Source organism: Idiotropiscis lumnitzeri, chromosome 8, assembly GCF_059441095.1.
Source record: "Idiotropiscis lumnitzeri isolate Australia: NSW breed Sydney's pygmy pipehorse chromosome 8, RoL_Ilum_1.0, whole genome shotgun sequence".
NCBI lineage: Eukaryota > Metazoa > Chordata > Actinopteri > Syngnathiformes > Syngnathidae > Idiotropiscis > Idiotropiscis lumnitzeri.
In genome coordinates this window covers 19755428-19769360 of record NC_142398.1, presented here as the reverse complement: position 1 = coordinate 19769360, position 13933 = coordinate 19755428, and the positions used below count along the sequence as shown (strand labels likewise).

The following is a 13933-nucleotide window of genomic DNA, read 5'->3' as shown; positions in this document are numbered from 1 at the left end:
GGCCACATCTACATTTTTATTTTTATTTTTACAGCTGTTGAATTTTACCAAGACGGCAACATTGTTCAAATGAATTTAAGTACAGTGTCGACCACTTGAATGAGCGGTTGCGAACAAAACAGTTCCTATATTTTTATTTATTTATTTATTTTTTATGGCCAAAACAATGTTGCTTAAAATGTTTAGATTTTTTACAAATGTATTTAATTTCACAGTGTCTTAAAGCCAACTGAAACCCGTAAAATGAGTTTTTCACTGCAATGCTAATTTAATCTGGAATTTGGAAGTAAAACATAAGAAACATGATATTATTATTATTATTACTATTATTAATAATAATAATAATAATGATAATAATAATAATAATTTTAATGGGTTTTCCGGTTTGGTCAGGGGTAAACAACTAAATGAATAATTTTGGCAAATGCAAAAACTAACAACAAACTTCCGCTGCGGTGTATTCGTCTTGACACTGGGTGTTGCTGTTTTGACAAGGCAGGTGCCAATGCCATCACTCAACCAAGAGTGAAATCGATGAAAATTGCCAAACCCATGAATGAATTACCGAATCTGAGTCGAAAGGCCACAACAACTGGCACACAAGTAGTGATGTGACCAATAGCTCAGTCCTTCTAGGATTATCCTGGATGTGGCACTCAATGAAAAAGTTCCTCGTTATTAAATGGGGGTGGGTGCAGAGACGTTACCTTACCTGTCTATGTGGGCTTTGTGATGTCAAATGAAGTTAGACGTCGTTGTTGGGTCTTCGCTGGTGAGGTCCAATGGTCATTTTGTTGTCCTATTTTTTCCACCGTCACTGACAAAATAATCTATTATTTCAAATAAAAGTAGGATTATCATGCATTTTATTGGAAACAAGGCAAACAATGCACAGGTATTGTGAAGTTAACAATTATACTAAAATCATTAAAAAGTTTTTTTTTGTTGTTTGTTTTACAAAGCATTCAAACCAAACTTTTGTCAAAATCATCCACAAACAAAGTAACGAAAGCGGATCACAAAACGCAGTTAGTAATGCGATGTTAAATTCGTTAGGTAGAATTTGATCAGGTTACATTCATGTGTAAACGATAAAATGATGAAACACCGTCCATCCCTCCTTTGCATCGTTGCAGAAATGCCACTGCAGGACTCGGAGGTAGACCCTGTCTTTGCTGGTTCAAACACAACACTGGAGTAGAAAATAAAATGATTGCAACCCTGCATAATTTTTGGCAAACCGCCAAGAATGGAGCATTGTAAGGAGCATTCCCTCAGCCTTTACACATCAAAATTGACATACAGTATCGATGCGGTCGGGAAAAAAACTCTTATGTCCAATTTTAATTTTTTAAATTTTTTTTACATTAATGGGGTTTCCGCGTTACAGACATTCCATTAATGTGAAATTGTAAAAAAATTGGACTTACGTGTTTTTCATTGGACAGCGTCGATATGCAAAGAAACTGCTTTTATGATCTTGCTATCTAATTTTATTTTGGCTGTTTTACTGACATGATTGCTTGAGTTAGGGCACTTGTGACAGAATATAGAAGGGAGAGGAGAATCTTTCTCAGAGCTACATTGGAACTTTCTACTCTACACAAGTTGCACATATTTTCACATGGTAAAGGCATGTGGTAGTTTGGGATTTGACTGCAAGAAAAAGTTACGTTACAAGGTAAATACTGTACATCTCGTATCTTTTCACGCACAGACTCCAAAAAAAAAAAAAATAAATAAATAAAAACGTACCATTGTAGATTCTTTTTGGACATCTTGCACAAACCGTTCTCATTAAGTTAAACTATTTATTTGCATTGACAATGGACAAGAGATTATAAATCACATGACTTTGGGTGATATATTGTAACTGTGCAAAAAAAGGAAATCCTTTTGCATCAAGACAGACTACGTCAACCATAGCAAACTTAAAGAAGGGTCAAGTCCCTTTTCCGGATCTAAAAATCTATCACGATCGATACTGACAGATCATTTGAAAATGGGGTATGCGTCGTGGGGCTTCAGGATATGTCTGACATAATGGACACATTTTAGAAGTGTTGTCAATTATCCACTGGTGTGCGGGCACCCTGTGACTCGCTCTGCTATCTGTAAACCTTCGGACAGTCCACCGGCGACTTCATGACTTGAGTCCAACAATGCCCCGGAAGAGGCCCCTCCCCCAGAGGTAAGCGCTGAGTCCGCCTGGTGAGCTGCAGGACCCTTCTGGTCAACCGATGGGCTGCCGAGGCCGAGGGTGGTCAGAGCATCCAGGGTGCCGTCTGGGTCCACCATCATGTCAATCACTGGTCGAGGGGAACAACGATTTAACATGATGTGCTTTCAAATAAAATTCGAGACGTGACATCAGGCATACCTTATTTCAAGGGCAAAAAACATCAACATACTTTATCATTTAATTTTCAAAATGATAAAAATGGCAAATATACATCAATTCCTTCCTACAGAATTTAGTCAGCCGGAGTCCGGTCTGTTTTCCATTCATCGCTCCTTGCTGCAACACACCTGATTCAAATGATCAGATCATCAGCGAGGTCTGCAGAAACTAGATCCTGATTATTTGATTCAGGTGTGTTGCAGCAGGGAGAGATGGAAAACCGGCAGGACACCGACCCTTGAGGAACAGGATCGAAGACCCCTGCTATGAAGTTTGGAAGATGGTTTCTGTCAACCAATCAATGGGCGGCATTTTGTTTAGCGCCACCATCGTGGACCACCGTGCAACTCGTTTATTCAAACCATACCTAGCAGTTGTCTTTCCACTCTCTTTAGGTCTTGAATGATTGTTGAAATCTCCTGGTAAAAAAACAAACAAGAAAAATAGCACAATCATTGTTCTTGTTTGTGCATGAGTGCACACTCATCAAGACAAGCAGGAATTTTGCACAGAACCCTAAAGAATTCCACCCCCCCCGTGGTCCCTCTACACCCAAATGCATTCTGTCAACACTTTCGGTAACTGCCAAAAAAAGTAATCCAATATTTTGCATTTACTATTACAGCGAAGGGATTTTCTACTGAACGGCATTAATTCCATTGAGTGAAAAGCAATTGGATTAGTTCTGTAAACAGATTATAAGCAACATATCCCATTACGGAGGCCACGATAAATTGCCTTTCTGGCGATGTCAAATTGTATTAATCCATAACACAGTGATACCAGACAACATAACGTTAAACCGTCTCGCTCTCTCGACTGTACAGAACTGAGCCGATAAATGGTTGTTTAGTGTATCGCAGCAGAGCACCACTACGCACCAGGGGTCTTCCATCCTGTTCCTCGAGGTCCGCTGTCCTGCCGGTTTTCCGTCGCCCGCTGTTACAAAACATCTGTTTGATCACGATTCTGATCATTTGAATCAGGTGTGTTGCGGCAGGGAGCGATGGAAAACAAGGGAAGGACAGGACCTCGGGGAACAGGATTGAAGACTTGGTGTACACTATTCCGTCGCAAACCCAGAAACAATTGAAGTTGAATTAAATGAAGAATGCGGGTTTGAACAAAGCATGCGACTGGTTTTGTCCTTTTCCATTGGGGGAGATCAAATAATGAAATTGTCAGCAGCAGACAGGACGGTCACCTTGTTAGAGCTCTTCAGCAGCAAGGAGTCATGCTCTGCCTGAAGTTTACTCTCAATCTCGTCCCATTTCCGGTCTTTATCCTTGAAAAGGATCCTGGCATTAAGGAAACGGTAAACATAGATAAAAGCAAAATAGATTCAATTATTTTTAATACGGACGTCAGAATATTGAATATCGCAATTTTATTAAGGTGATGTGCAATGGTGAGTGCTTCTTGTGATGCAGTATGATGCTCACCTGATTTTGCCGACTGTTTTGTCCACAGATTGCCGTATTCTATTTGAGAGTTGATTCACAGATGGAAGGAGTAAACTATTTAGAATTGCCTGGTGGATTAAAACATGTTTTTTTTTTAGTACACCAACATTAACAAGCTGTTTAGCTGCTACACGATATGCTCACAACTAAATCTCGGCAAAACATTAGAAAAAGAAAAACTATATTCAAAGTGGACTTACTTCCTCGCTGTTCCATGTTTGTCGACGAATGGATCGAGATCCCTGTGAAGCGGAGGACCTCGGTCTCATTTCAACCGACTTCCCATTTGCTTCCGGAGCGGTGCTACGATCTGTGGAAGCCCCCCCTTGGTCCAAGCTGTCATCAAATTCCTCCAGCTATTAGAGAATACAAATTCAGATCATGACAATTATTTCAAGCTGTTCCTTTAATGGGCGTTAAAACTAAATCTAATCTAAATCCAACTGTGAAATATTTGGACAATACCACGACTACGGGGTCAGTGGCTGCAGGGCTCACTGAGTCGATCTCTCCAGCTACGTCGTGAATCTCTCTTGCGAGCATTGCTAGGTCTTTGGCAAGGTCCTGGCTAATCCTGTTGGGCAAATATTGAGAAAACATTTGTATAATGTCGACCTATCATTTCATTTCACATAGAGAACACAAGGTTAAGATTGAACAACTGGTTTTGAAATGTTGGCAGTCAGAAAATGTCTGGCCAAGGGTATTCATTCAAGTCGGACTAAGTAGGACTTCACTGAAGGCATAGGTGGGATATGCACCCCATTATCAGTATTATCTTCAGCAAGGCTCTTATGATTCCTGAAAGTTTTAATCTGGTCAGTTAAAACTGAGGAGGGACTTCCGTATTTCCATTATCTTATCCTAAAATATGACATCAGTTTACTTCATGTAATATTTCCAAACTCAAACGACATACCTGGCGATCTCCTCACTGTGTGCTGTCCAGTCTCTCATATATTCATCCTGATCCCTCGACGCTGGCTTCAGGCCCACAGAATTCGGAGCATTTGGCCCCGAGCCTCCGAGCTGTGCCACTCGTGTGGACGGAACTGGCAGTGCCTGGCCGTGTTTGGCCATATGGCGGTTGGAACCGTACTCATCTTCTGAGGTGGAGGCATACTCTACAGGCACACGGCGCCACCGAGTGCCGGCTATGGAAAAAAAAAAAAAGAAGCGTAAGACAATGCTTGACAATCCAAACAGTTGTTGATTTGAATAATAACATCAAAAAGGGACTAATTGGACAAATATGGACGAATCTGTGAAAGGTATGCCTCGAATACGTAGTTTAAACTCACAAATACCTGCTGGTGCGACCTGTCCATATGAGGAGGTGGCTTTACTTTTGTCAGGGAGCTTGGAGGCACTGTTTGCCCTGGCTCTGGGTCCACATAGAGAGGTCACATTAGACCCTCTCAGTCCGTGTCTAATAGCATAATCCCCTACAGTACTTCGAGCTCCCAACCCTCTACTCCTGGTCACGGTGGCTTCAGAATCACTCTGGGCAGAAGGAGAACCAACCCTTGGTCTCCTTGGCTGTGCCAGAGCCTCTATCCTAGACATTCCTCTTTTTGTCAGACCTGTCCTGGATGTGGAACTCGTCGTAGAGGCCTCAGAGGCCACAGACATCCGTTCCAAATCAGCAGGTTCAGTGTCCGTGGAGTCCCCGAGTCGGGCTCTCCGCAGTATGGATGCCCTTGTGGGCCTTGGCTTGGGTACACTTGTGGTTTTAGGGGTTGGAAAAGAAGCAGGGGCTTGGTTGATCTTAGCCCTACTGGACTTGGTGCTGGCCCCCACTGTAGTGCCTTCTTTTTGGGTTCTGGCTCGTGAACCTCTGGTTTCCTGCGTGGTAGGCTGGGTGTCAGAAAGAAGTGAGTTAGAATTGACATCATCATCTGTGAGGTCCTGAGAGGTCCAAGGCTGATGAAGACCATGTGTTCTGGTCTTAACCCTCTTGTCCTGTGTCTCTCGACCAGCAGCTGGGCCTTTGTTGTTTGGGCACACAACGGTTTTCTCTTTTTGCTGTCCGACAAGAATTCTCCGTTTTTGAACCATTTTCCTTGCTCCATCAGCTTGGCTTACCGTACTGGTTGTGTCCACATCTGATTCTGGTGACATGGAACCTTCGATGGACTGACTTGGCGGATCACCTTGGTCTGATACAGTGGTCTCTAAGAAAGCTGCCACTGCCTCGGAGTCTTTCTGTAGTGTGTCGCAGTCGATGCCAGCCTCCCTACTAGGGGGTCTGCTACCTGTGAGTCCATCAATGCGGGGAATCAGATCAATGGGTACGTTGGAGCTTGGTTTCTCCACAGTAAAACTCTCCTGTCTCAAAAGCGGTTTTCCACCACCCTCTCTGGTTTTCTCTTCCATTCTCCTCCTCTGCACTTCCTCTTTTCTCCTCTCTCCGCTCGTCTTTGGCCGAGGAGGTAGTTTTGCCTTTGCGCCTGTCTGACTTGCTCTCCCATAACTGCTGCCCTGTGACTTGGCTGGTGAAGAGCGACTAGGGCTACCATGAGCAGGAACATTTTCCCCCACTACTCTCTTCCCCTCTTGGCTCTCCTTCTCTTGCAGTTCTGTGTCCTGTTTCTCTCCCATGCCAAATGTTGGGCTCCTCCTTCCTTGAGTAACTTCCTCACCAGGCACCGGGGGCAGAGCTCTTCTTTTATGTTCTTTTTGACCAGTTAAAGGAAAGTCTGCTGAGAACAAAAACAAATACAGTGTTAACAACATTAAATATCAAATGCAAAGTGTGTGTAGTGCTTTATTAAACCAAATGCATTGCTGCAATTTGCATTCAAAGGGCAACCATCTCCTCTATACCACTTCAGTACCTTTGTCGGTGACTAAACTGTGACTCTCACCACCCGATCCTTCCGGGTCTGTCCTTATGTGGCTGGCAGCAAGGACTGCCCACTGTGAGACCCATCGAGGACCTCCAACCATCAGTTCCTCAGACAGTACCTGGAAAAAGACACAATGGAAAATCTACTCAACAAGATCTAAGGCAAACTGCAACCACGATGGGAGTAATTAGACCGAGACAAATTACTTCAAAATTTTCTCCGCAATAATGTCACCTTTGACCTCTAAAGCTTAATCTAGAGAGGAAATAATGTTCTGGTAGGTCTTTTCCTGACATTTTTGTTATATGCAAACACTGACTGGTATTGGAACTGTTCAATAATGTTCAATAATCTTTTCTAAGCTCCTGGAGAAAATAAGCCCATAAAGCAAGGGGTCTTCAATCCTGTTCCTCGAGGGCTGGTGTCCAGGCGGTTTTCCATCACTCCCTGCTGCAACACACCTGATTCAATTGATCAGGATCTTTATCTGCAGACGTTGCTGGTTATCTGATCATTTGAATCAGGTGTGTTGCAACAGGAAGAGATGGAAAACAGGCAGGACACCGGCTCTCGAGGAACAGGATTGAGGACCCCCTGCCATAAAGCATATTACTCCCTTCACCACGATTCACGTTTTTTTTTTTTTTTTGGGTGATGAGCCACTTCATGAGAACTCTTATTTTTGCACCTCTGTTTCCATGAATCCAGATTTTCCTCTATCTCTTGTCACAGATCTCTGCGAAGGGAAGCTCTCTTTTAGATCTGCACTTCCCACTCTGGAAACATGCACAGCCTCAAGTTCTACACCAAAGACCTAAAATACACAAAGGAAAAATAATCATTTGCACGGTTAAAATTAACGACATCCTCCGTGTTGTCTTCCTTCGAACCTTGTCAATCATTTTTCGAGCTTCTTCTTCCTCCTGGTCTCCATTTTCCAGCTCAATGGTGTATGTTCCTCTGTCGCTACAATCATCTCCGTGTTGATAGCACTCATCACGACTGTTTTGTTGATGTGGTGCGGGGTTTCGCTGCCTTTCAACAAAGCTCACGGGCACTTTTGTGCTCGAAGACCTACGTCGGCGAGCTGGACTTTCTTCCTCGGCAAAGAGCCCCTCAGGTACGTTAGCGCGCCCTTCCCTGATTTTCATTCCTGATCCGCCCCAAAGACCCAAAGGGCGCTCCTCCAGAGCAGCAGCCCTGCGTTGTTCTCCAAGAGCGTTCTCTGAGTCGCTCTGTGTGCCATCTTCGTGTTTGCTGTCTGGCATAGAAGAATGGCAAGTAAACTTAAATCGAGAACATCGTTTCACTCAGGTGTTGGCGTATGTTCATGCAGTACCTTTAAGACTCCTCATTTGAACCGGCACATCACTCTTGACACTTTCCCCGCCATCTTCTGCCACCGTTTCTTTGACAGTCAAAGGCAGCTCATTCTGGGCCAGCCAATCAGCGACTTTGACCTCTGCTGCTACCATGGCTGTCTGAAGTGGACTCAGCTCCTCTCCCACTCCCCTTTTTGGGCGGGGCCTCGTGTCCAAACCCAACTTTGCCACTCGATCTTTGACCGTCACTTTCCCCGATGCTCCGGGGTCAAATTCGATGGTGTAGGATGCATGACCATGGACAGGCTCCGCAGCAGATGACGTGCCAGCCTCGTGATCTCTCGATGTGGCCTCACCACTCATTTTACCCTCTCGGGGGGCATCTTTGGTTGGGATTTCAAAGTAGCTTGGCTCCTGATTGGAGGATATTTGCTGGGCAGACTTTGGGATTTCGGCACACTTCTTTGTGTCTGTCAAGCAAAAGCCAATGGCATGGTGGTTCATACGTAACACTCTAAACTTTGGTCATATTGTAATTTATTAATCGATCAAAATTACACTTGTGAAGCCGGTAACACACAAGTAATAGAACAAGGACAGCGAATTTAAGGTAAGCTTGTTATGTTATGTACATTAGTATTTAATTTGGTATTGGACCTGTTTGACTTTTTTCCCGATTCTTCTCAGAATTATTTTCCTCAGGCCTTCTCGAGTGATCATCAGCATCTCCATCGCCCCACCAGGCAGGCTGTCCATAAAGCGGTGTTCCTCTGTGCAAAACCGCTACATCTAGAACAAAAAAAAAGTTTCATCATGACTTGCATGGTTGAAGCAGCAACTTCGACGCAAGAATACAGAAGGACAAGCAGACAACAGGAATGAAAATTTTTGATACTGTTGGCTCTCTAATGGGATACGGAAAGGTTGTTGACACGATTACGAGAACGCTAAAGCAGTGCAAACACTCAGAACGCATTGCAGCCCGTGTCTCTTGCAACTGACCTGTCATCTTTTCTTCCACCCTGTTGGGCTCTTTGGGTTTAGCAGAGGCTGCCTCGCACACCGGTGCGGCTGCCTCAGAGGGTTTGCCTTCTGATTTGGATGACTCCCCCTCCAGAGGCCTTCTCTGGTTGAGCTGAAGCTGGCTGCTAAACTTCTCATGCTGGAAGAAGGGGGAAACAGCAAGATGAGAGAAAAAATCTGATTTTTAAAAAAAAATGCCTAGGGCTGGGTATCGATTCAAATTTTTCGAATCGATTCAATACACAAGGGTCCGATTCGATTCGATTTTTGATTCACTTTTAAATTCAATCAAGGATTTCACAAAGTAACAATTTCCGCCATTTTGTTTTGAAACTCTACTTTCGTGCAGTGACGAGTGCAGTCATGTAAATTTATGGGGAAAAAGACATTATTAAAAGGATCGATATATGTTTTATGAATCGTCTATAAAAAGGAAACTCGATTAAAATCGATTTAGCGATTTTTTTAAACTCAGCCCTAGTGCCTAATGAAGTGGCCATTGAGTGAACCATCCTCTTTTCCTTTCAACTCTGTCTTAGTATACACCAAAGCAGGTATTGATTAACTCACGTAATTTTAAAATTCAAAACCCTTTTTTTTTTTTGCAACAAGAGGAGTTGTGCAAGAGTTCAGTCTCACCTTCAGAGCTTCTTCAGGTATGTGCAGCTCCCCACGAACGACAGTGAACAAGTTTGTATGTGGGACAAGTTAAGGTGAAAGACGGCAAGTATTTCACGGTGAGAAGCATGTCGTGATATTCTGATCTGACGTGCAACCGAGTGGTGAGACGGAAGCATTTTCATTTTTGAGCATTTGTTCCTAAGAGGAGACTGCAGAACACGCTCAAAGGATATCGTAACCGAACCTCAGTTTGTCATCGATCTTCAGTGTGACGTACATTTGCTCCTGTACTCTGACATCATTGACAAAGGTCTGCAAAAAAAAAAGCAAGAATGCGGTTGGCTCAATACTACAAACAGTTTTTTTTTTAACACAAGTCTGCCTCACAAATTCTTTACATCCTTGCATTTGTCAATTTTCAGTGCTGCTTATCATCAGCAGGGACGCCAACAATAATTATTAGCACTAAAAAAAAAAAATTAAAGGTCATTTTTGCATAATTTACTTCCAAAGTATGTCTCAAACTTGTAATTTTGTTATTTTACGTCTCGCACTGAGAAATCATACTATGATTTTCATTCTAAACTTCGTCCATGGTAGATTGGAGAAATATTTTCAATACAAATGGCTTTAATAATCGTGAAATTGTTCCATCATTTTTATAATATACACAGTATAATATGTTTCGATTAAATGTGCCATAGAACAAAGTCATGACTGTAAAAAAGGCGCGGGCAAACTACGGCCCGGGGGCCACATGTGGCTTGTTCAACATTTGAATCCGGCCCGCCGAACTTGAAAAAAATTAACTGAACAAACCTTGTTGATGTTTTATTTTCTAAACACTGTGATTTTTCAAAGACATATATATTGTTGTCATGCTTTTGTTCACTTTCATTTAAAATTAAATGTTGTTTTTTTTTTCTCCGATGAGGTGAGGTGACCAAAACACTCCATCCATCTGCTTCTGGTCCGGCCCCTCTGTTAAATTTTAGAACACATTGTGGCCCGCCAATCAAAAAGTTTGCCCACCCCTGCTGTAAAAGGTTGATGCATCTAAAATAAAAATAATCAACATTAGAGCAAAGAGTTATCAAAACAGGATCTTACCCCGTTTAAGCTGCCAAGGTCTTTAACTTTGTGTTCATCTGTATCCGGCTCATAGTTGATGACAGCATGTTGTTTGTCCACACTGCGGGACTAAAATCACATCAAATCAATGCTAGTCAAAAATAATCTCGCCGTCGGAATAACAAAATTCGATAATCTATACCTGCAGCATGAGTTCACAGTCATCCCTCCCCACGAAGATCATCTCTCTGGGGAGACGGTGGCGTGTGCCACTACCGCTCACCAGGAACCAGGACGTCAGACTCATAGTTTCCTTTCGAGATCACCTTTGACCTTCAGTGCATCCTGCTGAAAATGAAAGACCGACGAGTTGAATCGAATCAAAATGTCACAGTAACCCAGATCCTCGCTCGGCCTATCACGGCTGACTCTGGGCGAGAGATGGGGCACACCCTCATTTGGAGTCAAGGGCACGTGGATGAATACATTGTTAATATAAAATAGATTTTTTTTTAAAAAACGAGTCGTTTTTCCTCCAATACACTGAGAAAAAATAGCTCATTTGAACCTCTGATGAATGTTACGCTGAGTCACAGCAAGTCCACCAAGCAAACATTTGCACACATGGTCAGAAAGATGCAAAATGTCTTTCTTTTAGACTCTCCGCTGTGCTCCGCTTGACGCGCTTCTAAAAAAGAACAGCAGCCTCTATTTTCACTCAATTAGCCAGAACGCTACAATAGCATCACGGACACACAGGCCTCATTGCTGCTGACTCATGGCTGAATTCATGAGCTTCGTCCAAGTTTGTCCGTGCAGTATCTGGGTCTGATCTTAGAGCATCATTTTGATTGCCTCCCTCCTCTCGGGGAGGTGTGGCAGCGGCGTCCTGGCTAGAGTGGCCTAGTTGCCCCCTTTAAAAGCTTGACTGCACATCCATGCTGAGATGTACTGAAACTCTCGTCTGAAGATGACAACACATCAACTAGGCTTGCAAGAGAGGGGGGAGGCAGCTGATGGCTTATCAGCCAATAACAACGCCTGAAAATTAGCCCAGTTAGGCCATCGTTCACATGGACGCATACAATATTCCTCAGAGGAAAATTCGATGTTAATAATCACGTAAGACCACAGTCACATGTCACTATTTATTCGTGGTTTAGTAATTAACACGAGCGTTGATCGCTGTGTTAAATCCGGAAGCTACCCGGAGCTGCAGTATTGATCCGAGTACATATAACGTGGTTTACACTTGCTGCGATGGAAATGCAGCCTCGTTTCGAAGATGGTACAAACATCAGGTGTTGTAAAACTGTAAAAAAAAAAAAATGTTGCCTGGAGCTGTTGACTAACAATGGTGGATACACAAGGCTAGCTTTCTCATTAGGCGGATACACAGCGATGATCATCTTACCGCATCCCTCCAGAGAAACTAAACGAGCCTCTCGCATCAGGACCAGGACACGTTGGTGGCAAAAACAAAAAAATACATGTCACTCACCAACTGCTGTCACGGTGATCACCATCCGATACGCATTCGATTTATGGACCAAGCTGAAGCTGTTTGTGCTTCTTTCTCTGTGCTGGCCGCCAAGCCCAGTAAGCGTTACTGTGCCTTCGCCTCACGGTGGCGCTGTGTGCTCATCTTGGAGAACACGATCCAGTGTTTCTTTCTGTCGCAGGAGAAAGACAAGTAAACTCCAACCCATATTATCAGTCCACGTAAGAAATAGTGCATTTATTTTTTTTTATTTTTATTTTACATTGACACTTAAAGCAAGAACTGTAATATAATACGTTATGAATGGTGAATTGAATTCTGTGAATTTGAGATGGTGCTTTGATTGGGTAGTTTCAAATTCCTGTTAGCAAATATACACAAATCATCATGAAATATATTATTCTCCCCTTAATGTTATAATACAATAAAATATTATCGACCATAATTCAAAAACATGTGAGAATATATTTTATTTTGATGGCCAGATTTTTAACCTCCCAAAACCGTACGCTAGATGGCGCCAAAGCATCAAGCTTCATATGGGGTGCACTTAACGCTCAATTCTAGCTCTCAACATTAATTGTGATTGGATGTGACAAAACATATATATATATATTAACTTTAATTCTATATTTGGACTTAAAATACGTAAACTACAATCTTAAACCTTATTTCTAAATATATTCTGAAAAGTTTTTTTTATCATTTTATTTAATAAACGCCAGGCGTAAAATATTGCATACTATATATTAGAAACATCTTACGCGCAATTTGGTACAGTTATGAAATACAACAAACGCAAATTACTCCTGCAATATAATTACATTTTTCAATTTGAACTTCTCTGACGGTGCTAATCAAACCTGAGCTGTACTGCCCTGGCAACATTTTCTTTTCATCCAGCTCTTGTGTCAACAATGACCAAGCTGGGCATTTTTCAGCAAGATAAAAGACATGATAACATACTTGAGTTTTGTCCATGTTTAGACAATTTCCAAGTTTCTTTGTAAATTTCACATTTCAATTCAACATAATGATTGATCAGCAGCACCATGCTTTCAGTCACAGTGTAATAAGGTAACCCGTAAACTTTTGGCCTGTCATCATACATGGACGCTTGTTTTTTTGGGGGGAGTGGAGGTGCGTTTGGCACAGACTGATAAAACACAAAGATGAAGTGCTTTAAAAGAACGAGGATTTAAAAGAACCCTAACAAGATAAGTGGTATGGATCATGACACTGACATAACAACTTTAAAATACATATATAGACATTTCTGGCAACAATGTCAGTTAACACGACAAACCAAGTAAGTTGTTTGCTCCAAACAATTTTCTGGGTTTTGTTTACTCATATCTTTAAGTTGGGGGACAATACAAGCAAGAATTAGTTCTGTAAACAATTATTCATTTGTCGTGAAATGCGCTAAAGCCAACTTTTGCAAAAGCGTAACTTAAAATACTTTGTGGAATTTAATTTAAATTTAATTCTCAACTTTTTTTTTTTTTTTAGGTTAGCAAAAGCATAGCCCACCACTCCACTGTCATGTTCTCTCTCTCTCTCTCTCTCCCTCTCTCCCTCTCTCTCTCTCTCTCTCTCTCTCTCTCTCGCGGTCCAGCCCCCTTCTTCCCCAGTCCTCTTGTGTGTCATCAGGGCGCCCCCTCCATTTCTATAGGTAGTCC

The 13933-nt window shown here is 42.4% G+C and overlaps 1 protein-coding gene across 3 annotated transcripts; it reads right to left on the bottom strand.

Moving 5' to 3' along the window:
* Positions 1 to 1311: 1311 nt before the first annotated feature.
* Positions 1312 to 12366, bottom strand: cep170ab (centrosomal protein 170Ab). Of its 3 annotated transcripts, none has more exons than XM_088303488.1 (19): positions 12252 to 12366; positions 10953 to 11098; positions 10790 to 10879; positions 9913 to 9991; positions 9698 to 9756; positions 9038 to 9197; positions 8693 to 8824; positions 8053 to 8505; positions 7604 to 7974; positions 7402 to 7527; positions 6702 to 6831; positions 5172 to 6566; positions 4784 to 5018; positions 4330 to 4438; positions 4065 to 4220; positions 3844 to 3932; positions 3606 to 3699; positions 2769 to 2820; positions 1312 to 2309 (listed from the first exon to the last, which is right to left on the bottom strand). In XM_088303488.1, the coding sequence occupies exons 2-19, from the start codon at positions 11055 to 11057 to the stop codon at positions 2071 to 2073; spliced, it is 4074 nt and encodes a 1357-aa protein (XP_088159614.1). In that variant the 5' UTR covers positions 11058 to 11098; positions 12252 to 12366; the 3' UTR covers positions 1312 to 2070. The 3 variants fall into 3 exon arrangements, with proteins under 3 accessions (XP_088159614.1, XP_088159617.1, XP_088159615.1); XM_088303491.1 differs by having other exon boundaries at positions 4333 to 4438; XM_088303489.1 differs by having other exon boundaries at positions 5172 to 6563.
* Between the last annotated feature and the right edge of the window lie 1567 nt (positions 12367 to 13933).

What these genes read in the sequence shown, in the direction of transcription:
- cep170ab (XM_088303488.1), bottom strand. Translation starts at nt 11,057, where the DNA reads ATGAGTCTGACGTCCTGGTTCCTGGTGAGCGGTAGTGGCACACGCCAC. An exon ending in CAAACTGAGGTTCGGTTACG is followed by an intron (nt 9,757 to 9,912) that starts ATATCCTTTGAG and finishes AACTTGTCCCAC; the next exon opens with ATACAAACTTGTTCACTGTC. An exon ending in TGCTGAAGAGCTCTAACAAG is followed by an intron (nt 2,821 to 3,605) that starts GTGACCGTCCTG and finishes TTTTTTTACCAG; the next exon opens with GAGATTTCAACAATCATTCA.